This window comes from Triplophysa dalaica, chromosome 16, assembly GCF_015846415.1.
Source record: "Triplophysa dalaica isolate WHDGS20190420 chromosome 16, ASM1584641v1, whole genome shotgun sequence".
Classification (NCBI taxonomy): Eukaryota; Metazoa; Chordata; class Actinopteri; order Cypriniformes; family Nemacheilidae; genus Triplophysa; species Triplophysa dalaica.
Window position 1 is genome coordinate 637,312 of NC_079557.1, and position 21,913 is coordinate 659,224.

Below are 21,913 nucleotides of genomic sequence, written 5' to 3' on the forward strand. Positions count from 1 at the left end.
TTTTGGGTTTGTTTTAAACCAGCAATGTAATAGTTGATGTATATGAAGCAACCCAGCATGTTGGGTGAAAGATTTAACCCAACTGGCTGGGTTAAAATAACCCAACGCTGGGTTTGTCCATATTTGACCCAACGTTGGGTTACCAAAATAACCCAAATTGGGTTGTTTTAACCCAGCCTTTTTTTAGAGTGTGTACTAGGTGAGTCTGATCTCTGTGGGTGCCATGGAAACAGAACTTGACCCTCTTGTGTTGTGAGACGATTGGGACTGAAACTCTGTCAGGATGAATGAGGGACACAGTCTGTAACATCTGGACTTCACAGAGCTTTAAATCCCTGTGCATGACTTTCATTTGCCATGAGTGTGTTTCAGTTTTAGAGAGAGGACTCTACATGTTGTCATCTGCTATTCACTCTTTCACATCTTACAGGACATGCTGAGAAACTGCAATTTATTCATCAGAAACGTTTTTTCCCAGAATTCCTGTGTGAGCCCTCATTTCTCTACAGACACTTTCATACTTTCCTGCTGTGTTTGCACGTGCGCGCTATCGTGCATGCATTGATTGCTGCATGTATATACCACATGTTACTCTCGTGTATATAGGCTATGTACATGATTATTTTATTAAAGCATGTTGTCTTAGACACGTGTGTCGCAGATCTCGCGCATTTTTATTAACAGAGACGCTGCTGGATCCAACTGCTTATGTGAAGTTTATTGCGTCTGACGCGTTCACGCTTTAATCATTCCTCCGCGTGCACACGCAGTTCATACCTTGTGCACGCCCCCGGTCGATCTTCTCCTTCTCGTTTAAAACATGAACATCTGTCACTGGCAAAGCTATGTCTATAATATTTATGTATGATTTCCATATCATTGATCGAACAGATTTCCTAAAGCGCGTGAGTGAGGCGCGTGGCCGCTAGATGGAGGGAGAGACGCGCGTGCTTGAATGACGTTGTTTCGGTAAGTTTAGCAGAAATGAGAAAACATTGCAAATCCTCATGTTTACTCCCTACAAACCTTCATGAGTTTCCTAAGAATTAAATACATTTCTACACAACAGCATAAATGTATTCTCGCTTTTTTTAATTTTTCTAAAAAAATTTAAACCAACCATAGTTGTATTACTATAATTTATTACTAGAATTTTATTATTATAACAACATAGTTGTTGCTGCCTATTTATTGTCACTTTCATTTATATGATACCATTATGGTTAAACTGTGGTAAAACTAGGGCTATTTTTCAGAAGGGCATCAACTTAGCCGGTTTAATATGACAGTTAACAGGATCAACTCATGTAAATATTGTCAAATGCATGTGTGTTTTTCTGTTATTTGCTGAAATAAGTCTCAAATAAAATCACTATGTTTTCTGTTAGGACGGTAAAACATGAAATATGTTTTACGGGATAAATCTGACTCAAACCATATTTTTAAAAACAATATGAAGGGAATTAAATATGTTCCCATGTGTGATGAGAGAGAATGAACTCGCGCATTTCTAAAGATGTAAAGGACCGATTTATAGCTCGATTTAAGGTTGCCTTAACAATCTCATTTATTATTTTTTATAAATTAAGATTTATCCCTTTCCATGTGATCATTTTTGTCAGCGCCAAATAAACGGAATAGCAAAATTAAAATAATTTAGAATTGACCTTCATAATAAATGAACAGTAAACGTTTGCCCTGTTCCTGGTAGCGTTTATAATATTAAATATAAGAATCAGGATTAGAGACTTGTACGCAGGTTAGCTATTTTTGGAACAAAATCTAGCAAAACAGGAACTTAAAGAAAGATAATAAAACAATACCTAAATATTTTAATCATCCTTATTCTCAATTTATTATTAGCATAGTAAGTATTCTGCCGTTTTTAGGCTTTTTTATATTTAAAGTTTAATAACGTTTTTCGAAAAAAGACACGTGCTTAACTGACACACACACACAAGAGTTTGCGCATATAAAAATGTAATTTAAATGAAAGACCAATGAAAGTAAAAGTCCATTCCAGACGAATCAGTGAACCCGAATTTAAGGTTGAATTAAATAATACTTATGTAAATACTGCTTTAGCCCCAGAAAGAACTTTAATCAATTAATATAATATGATTCATATAAATGTGAAAAAAAAACAAAATCATATCAGTCTGTGTGCAGCTACATGTGTGATAGGCGAAAACAAAACTACGGCCTATTCATTCATCTTTAGTGTTTTATGATGTGACGGATGCTATTGCACTATATTAAAGCGTGCGCGCGCTGTGCACCTTTAGTTGAGAGTGTCAATTGAAAAGGTACCTGATATCTTCTGGCTTTTCTCGGGTGTAGAAGGGTTAAGAGGTGAGACGTTCGGGTGTTTACACACGCTGTAAATATGTGCAAGTTATCGACGTCCAATCAAAAGGCGACTCGGCTTCCCGCTTGGCCAATGGGAAGGCGCGGTGAGGTCAGCGTGGGCCGCAGGTGAAGTGGATAGTAGCTCTGTGTATTCACTCATACTCGCACTCTGGCGACGTGGATGCGCATCCGCAAAAACTGGCTGTACGCGGGGCGCGATGCGACCAAACTGTCGCCGCGGGGCTCAGTCTGCATGTGATCCGGATCAGGACCGTTCAACTCCGTTCCGCTTTGATGAGAAGTGACTTTGCTGCTTATGATGGCTGTGCGCGGTAACTCTCTGATGCCGTTCAGCATTCAAGCCATTCTGAACCGAACCGAAGAGTCTCGCCATCTGAAGGATCTGGACGTGTGCTTCTCCAAAACTGCGTGCTGGAAAATCTTCGACGAGATGGACGGAGCTGAGCGAAGTGACGCGCGAGACCAGCAGAATTATGATTCAGACTCCGGACTGAGTGACGATAACGACACCAAAGCGCAACGCGACACGAAGAGCGAGAAAGACGCAGATTTAGCGGACGAAACGGATCACGAGTCCACGGCGGCGGATCACGCCAAAGGCCTGAGCGACTGCGTGTCCGGTGAGTAACGCACAACTTTATAACGCATGACAAGAGTTTCCGTTATGTTGGAGCTCAGGGGTCTCATAAACGGACTTCAGTTACGAGAACACTGTATCGAGCTGAAGAAAGAAGAAAAACAGTTCATCAGATTAAAGATGTGAACTCGAATAACCTGTTTGTGTTTTCAGACTCCAACACGACGGAGGAGAAAAGCGGCGATCAGCCCAAGCAGCGGAAGAAACGCTCCCGTGCTGCCTTCTCGCACGCGCAGGTGTTCGAGCTCGAGCGGCGCTTCAATCATCAGCGGTACTTATCCGGACCGGAGCGCGCGGACCTCGCGGCCTCCCTCAAACTCACCGAGACGCAGGTCAAGATCTGGTTCCAGAACCGACGCTACAAAACCAAACGGCGTCAGATGGCGGCGGATCTGCTGGCCTCGGCCCCGGCGGCGAAGAAAGTGGCCGTGAAAGTTCTGGTGCGTGACGACCGGAGGCAGTACAGTCCCGGAGAACTGCTGCGACCCCCGCTGCTCGCGCTGCAGCCCTCATATTATTACCCGTACACGTACTGCCTGCCCGCGTGGAGCCTGAACTCCTGTACTGGAAACCAGTGACTGTCGAGCACGCGCTCATATTTATTCTGTGAACATTTGATGACTTTTACGGAAAACACAGAGCACACAGGAGATTTATTTACAGAAAAACCTCGATCCTCCAGGGACTGTTGTCAGTTTTAACAAACACTTTTAGGATTTATTTCATGTTGTATGGAAAGTGTGTCATTTCTCCTCGAATATTTTTTTTAACAAAATATTCTCTCTTCTGGTTGGAAAACAGCACTTGATGTCGTTAAGACGAGTTTTTGCTACAGTTTTAAGGTAACGCAAGACTGGCACTTTCCCCCCATTTTGCAAGATTCAGCGCAGCTTTAAATCTGTGGAAAATAATGATATGAAGGTTTGTAAACTCCATTATACGCGAGCCGTGAAATTCAAACCATTTAACTTTACTTGGTGTCGTATTTGTGTAACATGTTTTCTGTTGTTGTTGAAATATTAAAAAGCTATGAAGCATTATGTTTTCTTACGTTTTATTGATTTATAAAGCACATGTCGTTTTTAACATTCAGTGAAGTAAAAGCGTAAAAATGAAAAAGCCGTGACATGAACCCTCAGCTAGATGAATTTATATTATTATATACACCTATCAAACTGAATTACGTTATCATACAAGAATTAAAAAGAAACATTAAGAGCGTCGAGTTTATATAATTGAAAAATGCGTTGTCTGATAACCAAGCGTGTTGCACATAAATTCAGACTTTACTAAGATCATGAGAAGTTTTATTAAGAAGAATCTTTTTTTATTGTTGATCATCACTAAAGAGTTTGTAGTTTCTCTTGCATTTTGAAAATACAGTGACAGGAAATGTGAGAAACACTGATGAAATGATTTATTTACACGTCAATAAATTGACTTACAGCCATAAAGTGAAATGTTAAATGTAACAAACAACTATTTATTTTAAACATTATTAATATATAAATATTAATAATTCTGAGGCTGTATGTCATTTGAGATTTGTGATGTTTCTTCTCGCGATTGATTTATGCGCGCGACTATCTGCACAAGGCCTCGTGCCACTCTCGTCTCACAACTCTTATAAACAGCTCATTTCAAATATTTATTTATATAAACATAACTTTTAAATGCTTAATTATCATAAAACGTATTGCCTTTTTATTGCGTGTATTCTGAAAGTGTCTTTGGTGATTTTGAGGGTTGTTGATCTCATAAGAGTTGGAGCTCCGTGGCAGACTTTTAATCTTTTTACAATATATGTTTTTTACTGTAGAATCGGCCAGAAAAAAATTAAACCGAATGCAGAAATATTGAACAAAAGATAGCATAACCATGAGGCCATAATTGGGCTGTAAACAAATCATAAAAAGACCTTATGCAGACAGCATCATTGAGAAAGACTGAAGACCTTCATCATCTAATTGTGAGTTCTGGGGCAAGTAAAGAAAGAGTGTTTGTTTCTCTGTGAGGGTGTCAGTACTGACATTCTCCTGTACCTAATGCTTAAATGTAGACAATCTCACCTGCGGGTCACAGAACATCCGAGTTCAGTCTCAGGAATGATGGATGCTGGACTGCGCGTTCAGGTGTGCGCGTCTCTAATGAAAGGCGCGAACACCTGACAGTCTGCGTACCCAGTTTCACAGCCCAACATTACAGTAGACAATTATATAATTGCCTGTGAAAAAGAAAAAAAACAATGTCGTATAAAATGATAACTTATTTCACGATTTTTTTAATATTTGTTAAGGTCAAATGCCACAGGCATTTACACACATGTGAAAAATAAACCAGATTTATCAAAGTTGTAAATTTGAAAACGGAAATACCAGGACACGCATCAAATGCCAATATATGTTCAGCTTTGTCAATGCTAAAAAAGACCCTAAGTGGATCTGCTATACGATTTGTTCAATGTAGAAATTTGGTAAAATAACAGGTAAGATTATTTCTGTACTGACTATGCATTAGGCCTGTGTGTATCATTTAGGATCTATTTCTCATGACTCGAAAGACTTGATTTGAAAGGCTGTGGAAGTGTTTTTGGGACAATATAAGAATATTAATCTCGTTAATCTCGATAAATGAACACATCTCATTGTGCTGTTTTACATGCTTTAGTTTAAATGCTGTGAGGAAGACGGTTTAACTTTCCGGGAAATCGTGTGTACGGGCCAAGAAAAAAGAGAGAATAGTGTTCCTTAAGCTTCAGTCTCAAACCTGATCTGGAAATCATTCACAGATGGAGATCCATTTTGCCACTCAAAATGCTATTGGCATAGAAGTGATCACACACACACGCACACGCACACACACACACACACACACACACACACACACGCACGCATTTAAAAGCAGCATTTCCTTAGTCATTCTCTAAATTGTACAAAAAATGTCCAGGTGCTCTTCCGAAGAGAATATAACAGTCTCTGAGGAACTGTAGGTCTAAAGGTGACATCAGACTGTGAAACGCTTTCTGGTTCTATTTAGAGGATTCATTGTGAGGTGTGTGTGTCTCTATGTCGTAGCCGTTTAATGAATTGTTCAGTTCAGTGATGTGTGTTGTGTCATTTGTCATGTTGGCCCTCGCCACTATGTTTTCGCTGGATTTGCAACTCTCGCAATTTCCCCGAACATATAAGTGCTTTTTTGCTATGTCGTGAATGCCTGTATATTTTCGGTCAAATTTTGAACGTCAAGGACAATTTCTTTATACACGCTAATAGAGCGCGCCTGTCACACATAATGGCGCGTAATCAGAGCAATCATTTCCCGCGCGCACAGACTTCAGCCAGTTGTTGTTCTAGATCGAGTTTCCCATTTAATGAGAGAAAATTGGCATTTCAGACACTTCAATTCTGCGGGTCACAATCGTCCACCTGCAGACGTCCATTTATCTCCTAATTGAATGATATTTATTCAGCACATGTGCTGTTTTTTGGTCGCCCGTCGTGAATCTCTTTGTAGGCCTTTACCTGCTGGACATCAGTAACTGAGCAGATAAAGTGGCCGTGAAAGAGGAGCGGGCGGACTGCTGTGGATCTGTGATGTGAAGCAGATGTTTCACGCGTGGAAATGCTTAACAGGTGTTTAACCTAACGCCTCTAACAGTTAAATATGTCACAGCATCACGAGTGTAATGATCGAGTCTAATGATCACGTCTCATTACACTCCCGCCTGAGCTTGACGTGTTGTGACGTATCTGCCATTAATGCTGTGTTAAGAGTGACCCGAAAACACAACGGACAGACGCACGTTTCCTCGAGAAATATCGAAAACATAATTCATCGGCCTTTAAAATAATCCCCTATCCGACGAGCAGATAGATCACTAAAAGAAGTAACACTAAAGACATTATTATTGTCGTAATCACACTCGGTTTAACTTGAAAATAATGCAAACTAAATAATAACACGACTTTTGTTTAATGTTTGTTAAAGGGATACTCCACCCCGAAAATGAGAATTTTGTCACAGGCTTCTCAGCCTTAAATTGTTCCAATCCTGTATAAATATATTTGTTCGGTTGAACACAAAGAAAGAGCAATTTTGGGCCACTTTTGACTAACATAATTGTCATTTGCTAACAATCTATTCAAAATAGACTATCAACCGAACAAAGAAATGTGTACCGCTTTGGAACATCTAAGGAACTTTTATTTCTGAGATATCACTTTAAGATCTAAAACTATTCTTCGGTGTTTGTTAAAAGTGACCCATCAATGCGGAATCATAACCATGTTTAACACGGTATAGTATTAAGTCAATTTTAGTCCTAGATACTATATAGCTATACTGTATCTTAGCGTTTTATAAACTTATAGGCTAAATACTATTAAGTTCATGGTTATGCTACAGTATTTACTACAATTTATCCATTTAATAAAGGCTAGTTAATTCTACAGAATACTAATATATAAGGTCTACAGCACAATTTAAAACAATTTATTATAATAAAGGAAATACATGACTGAATAATTCTCTTTTATTTTAAATACAATTTTGCGCACAAATAAATACGCTTTTAGAATGAAATGAACAGATTAAACTGATAAGAATAAAAAGCACATAGTTGTTGAGTGTTATATGAATGCCTGTCACTGCAGTATGGCATGATTTACCGAAATAGAAACTCACATCATCATTTACTGGGGTTGAATAACCTTCTGTGAGAAGGTACATTATAACTAATAGTAATAATAATTGAAATGATGATGAAATTAATATATTTTATTGTTGTTTGTAAAAAATGTTTGTGTCTACACACTCGGGTGCGGGCTTCTGTTGAATCAAAATTGAACTCACTTATTCACTAAATCAAGAGAAGAAATAACAGGTGGAATACCCACCGTATCTATACATCTACAGTTCTTCAGCGTCATTAATCCATCAGCGAGTCATGTGTTGTCTCCTCTGTCTGAGAAGTTATGCTGTTATGTGTCAAACACACCCGTCATGATATGACACCCGCCTGAGCATCATGCAACGCAAATGTGAGTGCGTGCACTTCTTTTATTATTTTATATTAATAAAATGATCAAGACTTTTATTTTTACATATAAGATGTCATCTACCCATTAATAATTATAATTAAAACAATAACTAAACGTAATAATAGAACTGCTAAAATATGTTAAGGCCCGATATTAATATTAATGTTAGAGAAATACTGATAATGTGAAAGATGATAAAGTCTTCTGCTGAACCTATTTCACTTGCGGCCTTTTTACACGAATCCATAAAGAAGTCTTGTTCTTTTTCATCCACGCGCGCGTACTATTCCTGTGGAATAACCACCAGACCTTATAGTTTACTCTTCAAGTTTAACAGAAGACACTATTGAACCAGTGTTAAATAAATCAACCCTAACTCAAATTAAGTAAAATAAAAAGCATATGTGAGTTGAATTAGACTATTTAATTTGTGTTTTCTGTCAATAGTTCCTCGCATGCAGTGTTGGGTAAATCACTAATTAAAATGCATATTCAATAGTGTAATAAGATTATTCTACAAAATACTCTCTCCAAAAACTATTTCATTACTTATTACTTTCTATCCTACATCAACCTTGATTAGAATTGATTCAGGATGAGACGGCTTATTTAATTCATTCAAAATAATAATAAATTACTTAAATAAATAAATAAATAATTCTTCTTAACTGACCAAAGTGTTACAAGTTTGAGAAGGAAAGGCTAGATTAAAGCATTTTAAAGTTAGTTAAAATAAAGTTGTCATTTCCACTATTGTATATATCACACAGCATTTAGTTCAATTACGACAGAAGTAGTTAAATTACAGATAAAATAGAGTAATCCCTTACTTTACTTTGTCAAGGGAAAAGTAATGAAATAACAGTAAATAATTACTTAGTAACTAGTTACACACAACACTGCTCACATGTTACAGGAGAGTGAAGTGTGCAATGTCTCAAGCTCACTTTTACCGGTCAAACACAGTCAAACTCCACAAAATATGTTTGTTGTATATCATTTAAACTCTCAGTTAAATGTAGGCTGAAGTTAAACGTTTAAATGTTTGTTTTGTAATGTTTTATTGATTTGTTTGAGAAAATAGCCAACAGTATGTTCGGATGTATGAGTGCTTTTTATTTTACATTTGACTTCATTCAGCCGTCCCCACCTCTTCGCGCGCATGAGAGCACGTAACCACGGCAACAAGTGAGCGTCACGGAGGACGAGTCCATTCCTGTAGCGGGTAAGCAAGATCGACACTACAGCACACCAAACCTTCCTCTCACCGCATTAAACTGATAACGGTCAACTTTAGTTGAGATAACTGTTAACGTTAATGAGATTAGAGTCGGTGCACGCTGTTGTTAAACTCGTGTGTGTTTGAAGTGTGCGCTGTTGTGTGATCGCGCGCGGTGGTTGCGCTGAGGGAAGATGGCGCCGGCTTCTTCAGTGAACAGATTAATCCGCAGCTGTTAATTCTTTTTCATCTCAACCCGTGTGTTTCAGTTCTCTTTCTGTTCATCAGTTTGTGTTCGACTGTTTGTTTGTTTGTGTTGTGTTGGGCTGCTGCTTCTGTTGTGGTGATGTCGGACTCAGAGGAGGAGATTCAGGAGCGACAACTGAAGATCGTGCTGCTAGGAGACGGAGCGTCTGGAAAGGTACAAAATACACCAGCACAGTAAATATAAAACATACTACAGTGAATATTAAATACACTTATGTGCCACAGTAAGTATAAATATATGCCATAATAAATAGAATACAACAAACATTATAATAAATAATAATAGAAAAAGAATGCACTTCAAAGTAGCCTACATGTAATTTACACAATAGTAAACAAGTCACTAATACAAGAACAAATAACCTCCTGTCTGTGCATTATTCTGTGTTTAACTATTGTTACAATGAGCTGTTCTGACGTTGTAGCTTTATCAATTAAATTATAAACACTGTGACGATGGCCAATAACACATCATGTGTTTATATCCATAGTTTTATTTCAAACAAACAATTTGCGATATCCTTCAAACCGTGGGCAAGTTTTGGAATATTTCTGTATTTTTATTGTTAAATCTTAAAGTTGACTGTATATTAACTTCTTGTAGATCCTATGATCATAATGCTAGTGTTAATGAGGGATGTTTAACATGAAATGTGACTTTTCATAAACCTCCAGTGCTAGATAATCACTGAAACTGGTTTCAAGAGATGTGTTTTTATGAATATTGTGCATCTGTGATGTGATGTGGTGATGTTCTTTTTAACTCTGTTAATGTCATAGATATACACTACATCAGGTTACATGTGCTCACACTTCTGAGTGCCCTTCATTCATGCTGTAGAGCAGATGTGAGCTCATTAAAAAGATTTACTGAAGTCATTTGTGTGAAGAACACATTCTAGATGAAATGACAAAGCTTTGTTAAGATGGTCTTCAGTGCATTTTAAATCCACAGGCGTTTGTAAATATATATATATATATATATATATGAAGAGTTTGGTTCCCGAATGAGACAATTTTTTTATTGTGCATTCTTATTAATATCAATCAAAGTGCAGTTGGTTTGTTTTGATTTAAGCCATAATAAGAAAAAAATATAGCTAACGAACACCATAAAACACAATAAAAACATCATAACATAATAATAAACATGATTTAAAAAGACGTTTTAACAGGGAGTTATCTATTTTGGAACCAAACTCTTAACATACGGAGTATGTATATATATATATATCATATATATATATATATATATATATTGTAATTTCCAATTCCCAGTTAAACACACAATACGTTTAGCTTGAATCTTTTAGACAGCTGTTTTTCCATCGGTCTGACAGTTGTGGACATTTGTGGCTCCAGTGTTGTGAAACCATGGGACATGGGCTGAGTTTGCAGAAGGATTACATATGGCCCGTTAGAAATGACTTGACCGCAGGACAAATCTCTTTTCTCTCAGATCTCTGTGTTTGGTTTGTGTGGCAGAGCAGTAGAGGTTTCTGGGTAGACGTGCGTGTCTAAACCCTTCTGCCTCTGGACGGGGTTGTTTGAACCTCATTTAGGGTGGAAGGGAACCGGACAGGGCTGCGCTACCGTTACGCCAACACAAACGTGTGTCCGGTCGGATCCAGCATGTGGAAAGCATTTGCCCTGTCCGGTTAGATCAGTCAGACCCTCTCACGAACACACGGCCGCTCCAGACCGCTGGAACATTACAATCAAAGTGTGTGTTTGTAGTCCCAGTATTAGAAACAGCACTAACTAAACAAACTCCTCCTCTTCATCTCTATAGTTACAGAGTTATTACAGAGCGAGACAGAATTGACACTCAGATAAGAAACTCTTTGTGCATCATCGTGCCTGACACATCCAGTGTTCTATAGATACATATGTATATGTATACATACTTCTGGTGATGTCCAATTAAACAGCTTAACAAACATTTTCACTATTTTAATTTACTTTTATATGGCTGTGAATGGGGACACGGTGGCTTAGTGGTTAGCACGTTCGCCTCACACCTCCAGGGTTGGGGGTTCGATTCCCGCTTCCGACTTGTGTGTGTGGAGTTTGCATGTTCTCCCCGTGCCTCGGGGGTTTCCTCCGGGTACTCCGGTTTCCTCCCCTGGTCCAAAGACATGGGGAGGAAACTGCCTTGATGCCCGATGACATGGTAGGTTGATCGGCATCTCTGGAAAAATTGTCCGTAGGGTGTGAGTGCGTGAGTGAATGAGTGAGTGTGTGTGCCCTGCGATGGGTTGGCACTCCATCCAGGGTGTATCCTGCCTTGATGCCCGATGACTCCTGAGATAGGCGCAGGCTCCCCGTGACCCGAGGTAGTTCGGATAAGCGGTAGAAAATGGAATGGAATGGAATGGAATGGAATGGCTGTGAATTTTGTCGTTTTTCAGTCATTTGCTTAACATTCTCTGTATGTGTGTGTGTGTGTTTCAGACATCTCTCTCCACCCGCTTCGCACAAGAGGCTTTTGGGAAACAGTATAAACAGACGATTGGGCTGGACTTCTTCCTCAAGAGAATCACTCTGCCAGGTTAGATATGATCTCACACACATCATGTTATTTACATATATGATGTAGGGTTGTCACAATTATTAAATAATCGTCACATTGCAATTATTTGACATTATCACAATTATTTCAGATAACCGCAATTATTGTGAATTTTTAAAAAACAAGGGTGATCTGCAGAATTCTACATGCACCATTCTTGATCTGCACTCACTGTTACATTCAATGACATTTCTCCATCATTTAAGTTGCATCAGTTTATATGTATTTGTTGATGGGTTTCATTTCAAGTCACCATCCTTACATCTCAGAGGTTTTACTGATGTTATGATTACTCTATAGTGAATGTTGTTAGTTATTTAAAGAATTTTCCAATGGATATATTTTCTTCATTTGATAAATTAATTGTAATTAATCATTTTATTTTTCAAAGCTTAAAATGCAAAATCGCAATTATTAATAGGCAATTAATAGTCAGCCAAATGTCATAATCGTGACAGCCCTTATCTAATGATTGTTTATTTAAATCTGTTGAAAGTTTTTCTTAAATAATCTAGCAGAGTCACCGATGTTCTCTTTAGTCGCTCAGTGAATGGTGAAGCATATGTGTAATGATGATTTTATTGACATTGAGAAAGGCTTTCTATTGCTATATGGGTCAGTGGAAAAAAAGCGTTGTCAAGGTTGGAAATTCAAAAATCTTTTAAACACTGATTTTGAAAGCATGCTCAGATATATTAAAATGTTCTTTGAATTCTACTTGATTTTGTGTTCAATACAAATAACGTTTGCACCATTTTTATGAAAGTACCTGAAAATGTCAAATGGCGTAACTGGCAAAGAATGAGAAATATTATAGATTTTATCCACCTAGCTAGAATGTAAACATACTAATAAAAATAAATTATTTATTTAAAATTTCACAAGAAAATAGATTTTATTTGAATTATCTCTAAATTTAAATGAAATGATTTTTTGCAATGTTTATTGGTAGACCTTTTGTTTTCAAAATAATATTTGTCAGGTTAACATAACATATAAAACTAATTAACACTCTAAACTAGATGCTACTCTTTTATTCCACATCAATCTTCCTTTATATATTTTTATATTTAATGAAAAATACTGGTTGATCCGATTGAATTTTTTTAACCCTTTTAAATGTAATTAAACTACAGGGACACATAAAGATGAGCGTCACGTCATTGACCCTTATACAGTCAAACATCACTCTTTTTAAAACATGGACTGCAGTGCAGTTTTAACATATATGTGTACACTACACTACAGTGTGCATTATTGTACATGAGAATAAGATGTTTTGTAAAGTTCCTGTTAAAGTTTCTTTCCACATTATAAATGAATAATAAAGTGCATAGTTAAGATAAAGACGAAATGGTGCATCTGAATGTTCAGACTGATGGTTATTGGCAGTTTGTGATTAGAACAGTTTCATCATCAGAATAAATGTTCTCTCTAAATCTGCCCACTGATGTTCTGAATGTTTCTCATGTGTGTGTTTGTACAAACCTGAATGAATCACTCCTCTGTGTGTGTGTGTGTGTGTGTGTGTGCGTGCGTGTGTGTGCGTGTGTGTGTGTGCGTGTGTGTGTGTGTGTGTGTCTGCCTCTTTTCAGTTTTATTACATGGGAAAACTCTTCACTCTTCTCACTCTCTCGCTTTCCTTTTCAAATTTTTCATAAAAACAAAATACATCATTTTGCAAACCAAACAATAGCAGGGAAATTAAGTCCCATTCACACAAAAATGTGTATATAAGTGTTCTGAACAACTGATGATAACTTATATTTGTTTATATTTATTAAGATACATTATAAATAAGTTTTTATGTTAATTATTTTTTCCTTTTGATGTAATAGATCAATGCATCAAAGTTGGTTAATTCAGATTGTTGTTAAAACATACATGCAAAAATGAGAAAATAAAAAGTTGAACAAAGTTGATTTGTGATTTAATGAATTTAAATATGAAGCATCTGCAGTGATGAGTTTAATTCTGAACAGAGACGATTATCTTTACTTTCCTCTAATGGGTTATTTTGAGGACTTTTCTCATTCAGTGACGTTTCTGTTTTAATGCACTCACCATGAGAGAGAAAGAGAAAGACATGTAGAGAGAGAGAAAGAGACAGACAGACAGAGAGATAGAGAGACAGAGAGAGAGACAGAGAGAGACAGACACACAAAGAGAGAGAGAAAGAGACAGACAGACAGACAGACAGAGAGAGAGACAGAGAGAGAGACAGAGAGAGACAGACACACAAAGAGAGAGAGAGAGAGAGGGAGAGATTTAACCGCTACAGCAGCACATTTAGTGGCCGCTGGCAGAATGTGCGAGTCCCTTACCGTAAAGATTGAATTATAGAATAAATAAAGAAAAGATCTTTATAGAAGCATGTGAAGATGAGTAAGAGATGGACACACACACACACATTGTTTTAGATTCTACTATGTAAACCTGCTGCTGTATAATCTGAATGTTTTGACTGTGATAAAGCGTAATTTATGGTCGTGCATAGGACCTACGCCGTAGCTACGCCATGTGCGTAGCCTGACGTGCACCTTTCCAAAAATGTTACAATGTGTCAACTCAACGCGGACCACACACGCTGTGATTGGTCTGCTTGAACCCCTCCCTCAGGTCACAAAACCCTAGCGTCACGTTTACGTAAATGACTTGTTCTTCTGTATCTAACATCTCAATCTGCAACAAAAGTGACTTGTTTACTTGCCACTAAAACTGCTAATGATTCTCAAAGGAGCTTCTTCTTCGGCTCTTGCCTTGGATACACAAGCAACACACGGGTGGACACTGACACCTAGTGGTCACTGCCGGTCAACGCGGATAAGAATAATGCAAAAATGGAGCGTTGCCTATGTCCTTCGATTGACCATTACTTAACCCTAAAGCCTCTGTCTCTTCATCTCTCTCTCACTGTTGTGTGTGTCCGTTATATTTGACTGTGAGATTTTGTGTTGTGTGTGATCACATCCTTTTTCATGTCACAGGGAATCTGAATGTGACACTACAGGTGTGGGACATTGGAGGACAGACGATTGGAGGAAAAATGCTTGACAAATACATCTATGGAGCACAGGTCTCTCTCACAAACACACACACTGTATGATTTTGTCTAAAATCTTGTTAAGTAAAGCCTGAAGTATAGTTCCCTTTGTACGCATAGGCAATGCTTAGTGTACAAGGTAGTCGAAGAAAACCTGAGCCCTATAGGCCCAGGGTGGTATTGCAATAAGTTGTTTCTCAATAACCATCAAAGACCGGTTCCAATACTCGAGAACACAAGAACAGAGAACGCATGAAAGTACCCGGATGTATTCTTGATACAAAGGATGCATGGAATGCAGCATTGCGCACGTACGGAACGCGCTTTATGACGCTGCGGCATTGCGGCGCATCCATCCAAGTTTGTTCTTCCAAGGCTGCCTCGCAAGACCTCAAATCCCTTCTTTGCGTTCTTGGAATTGAGAAACGGCCTTTGGAAGGCTGTGCGTTCAGCTGTTCGCGAGCGTATGCGTGAAAAGAAGTATACCACAGGCGTTAGGTTGACATCAGTCTTTGTGCTGACTACAGAGGCAGTGTTGTAACTATAAAAAGACCCCACAGTGTATAAATGCAAATGTGTGCAATTCTGCTAATGATTTGACAAATGACAAAACTTTTGTAATTGTTTACACAAACAAAGTGGAAAATAATGTGTTGTGTTTTCTGTGTGCGCAGGGTGTTCTCCTGGTGTATGACATCACTAATTCTCAGAGTTTTGAGAATCTTGAAGACTGGCTAAACATGGTGAGAAAAACCAATGAAGAGTCTGACACACAACCTGTGATATCACTGATCGGAAACAAGAGTAAGTACACACACACACACACACACATTCGTATAAATACTTTGGTGCAAAAACAGATTTGAAGCACTGTGATTGTGATTTACTCTTGATCTATTCTGTGGTTCTATACTTCAGCTGAACAGCTCACTTTGCTCTTCTAGATCGTGATGGAATGGTTAAAGGTGTGTTTAAGGTTAGATGCGTGTGATAGCTGTTAGACAGGTTTGTTGATACGGTCAGGAAAGTTTCAAATGTGCAGAACTATATTTGATTCTGTCCTGTGACCAATCAGAGCGCAGCACGAGGGTCATGTGAGCATCTTCAATGACATGTGTGTGGAAAGTTTAACTTCATGTGCTGCTTGAATCGTTGGGTAAATATTGGTCCACATGGTGCTGCTGAGACCGGCAGCCATTCTCGACCTGTGTGGTAGATCACGGACCATTAGACCCGACACACACGAGAGCTGCTGTCATTCCACAAAACATATGAGACTTTCACACATGTGCCTCCAACACATGGACCGTGTGTGTGTCAGTGAAGAGGAAGATAATGTATGTGTTTGATATTGTGTTTTATATGTGTGTATTAATGGCCATTTTTTAGTGTGTGTGTGCGCGTCTTGTGTGGCCTCTTTAGCACTGGGGCTTTTGTTGGCTTTCATCACCCCTGAGAGCCCATAAAGCTGTATGACACACACACTCCAGCATACATTCACATGTGCACACCACTAAATCACACACACACACACACATTCACTCAATACACACACACACACTCACCTTGTGTTGGAAGAGCGTGTGTGGTTTCATTTGAAGTCTTTATCTTGCTCGAACACAAACATGTTAATGATGAAGTCTACATCTGAGATTTCTTTCACGTCGTCAGTCTTGACTCTTCGTACAGTCGTTCATCATTCATGTACATGTGTTCATCACGAGTGCAGTCAGATGATGGGCTCCGTGCTGAGATTTGTGTCCAGTGTGTGTTGTGTAAGTGACTGTAATGGGTTCGTAATGTGTGTGTGGATCTGCACTGGATCACAGTAAACGAGTGTTGACGTGAACTGACGGTTCTGTGTTTACACCTCAGCACAGCCACTTAAGAGTCGCACATCAGCGAGCTCTGACCTCTGACCTAACGGCTCGTTTGCCGTCCCTCTAATGGAGAGAAAGAGTGAAGCTGTATGACTGTTTCTCTGTGATGTCGTGTGACGTGACACCTGTAGCTGATATCCTGCGGTGGGTTTAGCGAGAGACGATCTGGACACTGACTGACAGGCATCTCCTGGAGGATGAAGGCATGCGCAGTCGCCTGCGTTTCAAGTCAACTGAAGGGAAATATTCATATCAGATCTGTGCGGTAGATGTCCCGGTGTAGATTCAGACTCATGAAGCTGCTTCTGTCTGTGATGTCATGAACAAATCATGATATATTACACCTAGAACAGTGTACGGTATTGTTACTGTAACTGTGAACACACACCCCGTCAGTTGATCTTTATTTGTCCATTTTTACTCATTTGAAGGTTGTTTACTTTTATTTTATCACAGAATATTGTTGAGCGAATAAGACGTTTTAATGTGTGCGTGATATGGATGGTAATGTTGTCATCAGCTGAGACGCAGAGCTTGTTTTTAAATGTGGGGATTTATTTACATGTATGAACGTGTGTCACATTGAATCTTGTGTTTGTGGCGCGAGCGCTTTGAGTGTGTGCAGGGCTCCCGGGCGGCGACGCTTTAGGTAAACATCAGCGGTGAAATGAACGAGGAGTAGCCATCACTCTCTCTTACTAATGATCCGTCACACACAGCCATCCGTCACGCTATCTCTCACGCTCGCATGTAAACAGAGGATGGGATGTTTGCTGGGTCTTCCTGCAGTAGACACGGTGAGGAGAAGCAGACCCCCAGATCGCGCTGATACACCCTCGTCTGATAACCACAGACAGAAGATTAGAAGATCCACTGCTGGGAGACGTGCTGGTTTAGATTAGATTAGACTAGAAAAATGGCCGGTGATATACACACAAAAGCCCCCTGGAGCCGCTCCGGACAGACGTGTCTCACCCGCTGTGCCCTAGACGAGGTGTCGAGTGTACTCTCCGCTCACCGCTAACTGAGCTCCAGCCATCTGAACTCTATATTTGGTAACAATAGCTTTTGGAAAAATATTTTCTCTAAAGAAACACATTAGAGGACTTGTAGCAGTAATGAATGAGGCCTGTCAGGATTTAGGTTCACTCCGATAGAACAATCCTACGGCTTTTAATTTCATGAATGTAACGCTTAGTGTAATACTGCTACACAAAATACAGTGTCATACACTGCGTCTTACAAAGATTCTTTCAAGTTTTGTGTGTGTGTGCAGATGTGAACACGATCTGATCTGCAGGATTATGAGTGTTTGGTTACGGAGATCTTCTCTTACACATTCGCACACACACACACACACACACACACACTTAAAGTATACAAGCATAGAGAAATATATAAAGTCTTGCTTGAGTCAGTGTGTGTTGATGTTTCTGCTTCTGGTTGTTTGTGTAGTTAGACACAGACACACACACACATGTTGTTGCAGGTGTGTCTTTAACACAGAAAAGGGAAAACGACACGGGCAGAGTTTCTGCTGTGACCTCTGTGCGCTGACCTGTGGCTGACCCCGCAGTGACATCACAGACGGGTGTGTTGTGAGTGTTAGGGTGGCATTGTTGCGCGATTACTAAATCAGACTTGCGCTGACAAGTGCTGCTGAGATTTTAGCTCACACATGACGTTGAGCTACGAGATCACATGACACAGGTGAGATAAAAGCTCAGAGCGGCAGCTATGTGTTCTAGGGGTCATATAGAGGTTTCTGTGTGTGTGTGTGTGTGTGTGTGTGTGGACATGTGAACATTCGTGTGCCCTCGGGGATGACAGAGCTGATATTCTGTCCGCTTCTCCAGACTTTACAGGTATGTGATGCTTCTGATGAAACCAGATTCATATTTCATTAAAGATCATATCACTTCTGTTTTATGTTCTTATATAAACTGTATCGTTTGGAAATGAATCACATTCAGTGTAATGTAGAGCAGGAGGTGTCATGATGTATGTGAACGAGTATTTAAATCAAGTTTTATTGGTACTTGATGCTTGTAGTGTAAGTACATCCAAATACAACAGCAAGACACGTAATGATCAAATAAAAGAGTAAAATATAAACATGTGAGAAATATGAAAATACAGGGAAACATCTCACAGATAAATGTACAGAAGGTATTTACTGTACCTCTGGAAGGGTGATGGCTGTATTAAGTTATTTTATCTACAGATCTGATCAATGTCAAACATTACATTAGTGATTTGCTTCATTTGACATCATCACTTTTTTTTGGTGTTAAAAGGTGTTTGTACGATGTGGGATGTTTGGAGTTCAATGCAAACCCGTGTGGATTTGAATGTGTTGTGTTTATTGTTATGTGTGCGTGTCTGCCTGTTTGCGTGTGTGCACGAGCGTGTGTGTGTGTGCGCGTGTGTGTGCGTGCATGTTTTTGTGTACTGGTTAAGCAATATCTGTGAGCACCAAATGTCCTCAGTACCACAGTGAAATACGTGTGAACCCACTTGTGAGGATTTGACTGGTCCTCACTGAATTAAAGGCTCATAATTTTCTCAAAAAGTGTTTTTCTATAAATGTAATAGAGGGCACATGTGTGTGTGATTATTAGGTTAAGGGTTAGGGATAGGGGATAGAATATATCATAAGCCGGATAGAAAATCAATCGATGTCCATGTAATGTCCTCACAAGTATACTCAAACAAACCTGTGTGTGTGTGTGTGTGTGTGTGTGTGTGTGTGTGTTGTAGTTGACCTAGAACACATGAGGACAGTAAAGATGGAGAAGCATCAGCGGTTCTGTCAGGAGAACGGACTCATGAGTCAGTTTGTGTCTGCCAAGACTGGAGACTCTGTGAGTACAAAACACACATTAAACCTTACAAACAACATTTACATTTATTTGTTTGCCAGACGCTTTTATCCAAAGCAACTTGATTTACTTGTTTTATTACAATCCTGAAGAAACGTGTTGTACGGTTGTCGGTTTGTAATATGAAATCAATTTGTCATATCAGATTTTTCATTGACATTTTGTGTGTGTGTGTGTGTATGCGTTCACAGGCGTGTCTCTGTTTTCAGAGACTTGCAGCAGAGATTTTAGGCATTAAATTGAGTAAAGCAGAGATGGAGCAGTCACAGGTGAGTGTTTGTGTGCGTGTGTGTGCATGTGTGCATGTGTGATCTCTCATGAACATCCACTGCTGCAGACCCGCAATACAATGAAACCTCAAGTACACTGTGTGCGTATTTGTATGTGTGTGTGTGTGTGTTGCTGTAGCTGTACTAAGCCTCACTTTATTTAAATCAATATTCTGATCTCTCTTCACACTAACATTGTGTTCTGTCACTTTATGTTTGGTGTGTTGCTTTTTATTCATCTTTGTATCATTTTTAACTCAGTTATGTTTGTTTAAATGCATGAATTCTCATTTTCCTTTCTTCTTTTTTCTCCATTTGTCTGTTTGCATTGTGTGTCTGTGTGCATAGTGTATTGTAAAAGCAGAGTTGGTGAACTATCCTCAGGATGAGGGACCAATCAGACAAGACACTAATCAGAGCAAAATCTGCTCTGTCCAATAACAGTATGTGTGTCTGTGTGTGTTAAGATGTGTGTGTGACTGTGTGTAAGTTTTTGTATGGTCCAGACAAAGCAGATAAAATAGAAAATACTCAAGAAAATGTGTTAAATCCTAAGAATCAGTAAATTTAACCTGTTCTCCACTGTGACTAGTGATTATTTGATAAAGTATATAGATGAAATAATAGAGTGATTATATTCAGTCTCTCTCTCTCTCTGTGTTTGTGTGCAGCATGTGGTGAAAGCAGACATAGTGAACTACAGTCAGGAGTTGGTGGCGCGAGCGGTCAATCCTCCACGCAGCTCCATGTGTAGTGTACAGTGATCACAGGACATCATCATCTGAAACGCTAAACTCACACTTCTCAGCTGATTCATTCCATTCAAAACACATGCTTCTACAATTCCTCTTTAACTTTGTAAAGGAAGCTCTATCTGAGCTTTACATGTGTAACTTCCTTCATCACATTATAGACGTGATTGTTGGTGATCATGAGGAGCTGATGAATGAGACGGACACTGAGAAACCACATTATTATAAAAGATTTGTATGATTCAGATCGAGCCAAACCCTGGTGTGTGTGTGCACGTGTGTGTGTGTGTGTGTGTGTGTGTGTGTGTGTGCGTGCGTGCTGATAGATAAATAATTATGACATAATCACAGTATTTCTTATGGACAGAATAATTATAAAATATACTGTTAACAAATGAAAAAGCGTTTATGTATTTTTCTTTTTTTTCTCTTTTTTAAACTTGCTTTATATTTGTTGAACTGCAAATCATTACATGTGTTAATTTCTTCACAGATTTAAATGTGAATGTTTTCTTATTTTTGATTTGATGTATTGCTTCAGACATTTTGGTATTTCCTCAGACAGTTTACTATGGTATACAGTATTAAGTAGTTATGCTTTTTATTCGCAACTTGTGGAAGTTTGACCACACTGTAAAGCAATACCTTCTTTTTTCAGGTTGACATTTGGTTCGGACCAGAAAGAATATCACTACAGATAGGGGTCTTTTCAAACAGCTTAATGGCTGATGTTTGATGTTTATGACATTTCTTTGGACCAATAATCAGCAGTAAAGTTGGACAGAGAACGACCGTGTTTAACACTCACAAACTGGCTGTAAACTGTGTTTGTGTCTTGTGTTTTCATTTCCATGTCAGGATCCTCTCTGTATAGATTCATTATATGAATATTTATATTTAAACACCGAATGTACAAACTGCATGTGTTGTAGAATGATGTCAGTTTAAAAATAAATGTCACACTTAACATCAGTGTCTGTTTT

The 21,913-nt window shown here is 38.8% G+C and overlaps 2 protein-coding genes across 2 annotated transcripts; both read left to right on the plus strand.

The window, feature by feature from the left end:
• The first annotated feature begins 2,373 nt into the window (after positions 1-2,373).
• Positions 2,374-3,966, plus strand: nkx3-2 (NK3 homeobox 2). The gene is made up of 2 exons (XM_056770055.1): positions 2,374-2,990; positions 3,161-3,966. The coding sequence occupies exons 1-2, from the start codon at positions 2,666-2,668 to the stop codon at positions 3,583-3,585; spliced, it is 750 nt and encodes a 249-aa protein (XP_056626033.1). The 5' UTR covers positions 2,374-2,665; the 3' UTR covers positions 3,586-3,966.
• A 5,311-nt stretch (positions 3,967-9,277) lies between these two features.
• On the plus strand, positions 9,278-21,897 carry rab28 (RAB28, member RAS oncogene family). The gene is made up of 7 exons (XM_056770241.1): positions 9,278-9,686; positions 11,987-12,083; positions 15,092-15,180; positions 15,822-15,951; positions 19,788-19,891; positions 20,101-20,178; positions 20,850-21,897. Exons 1-7 carry the CDS (start codon positions 9,612-9,614, stop codon positions 20,940-20,942), a joined length of 666 nt encoding a protein of 221 aa, XP_056626219.1. The 5' UTR covers positions 9,278-9,611; the 3' UTR covers positions 20,943-21,897.
• Positions 21,898-21,913: the final 16 nt, after the last annotated feature.

Excerpts from the sequence above, each read along its gene's own strand:
- nkx3-2 (XM_056770055.1), top strand. The coding sequence starts at position 2,666 with ATGATGGCTGTGCGCGGTAACTCTCTGATGCCGTTCAGCATTCAAGCC. Across the intron at positions 2,991-3,160 it reads CCTGAGCGACTGCGTGTCCG|ACTCCAACACGACGGAGGAG; the intron begins GTGAGTAACGCA and ends TTGTGTTTTCAG.
- rab28 (XM_056770241.1), top strand. The coding sequence starts at position 9,612 with ATGTCGGACTCAGAGGAGGAGATTCAGGAGCGACAACTGAAGATCGTG. Across the intron at positions 12,084-15,091 it reads CAAGAGAATCACTCTGCCAG|GGAATCTGAATGTGACACTA; the intron begins GTTAGATATGAT and ends TTCATGTCACAG. Across the intron at positions 15,181-15,821 it reads AATACATCTATGGAGCACAG|GGTGTTCTCCTGGTGTATGA; the intron begins GTCTCTCTCACA and ends CTGTGTGCGCAG.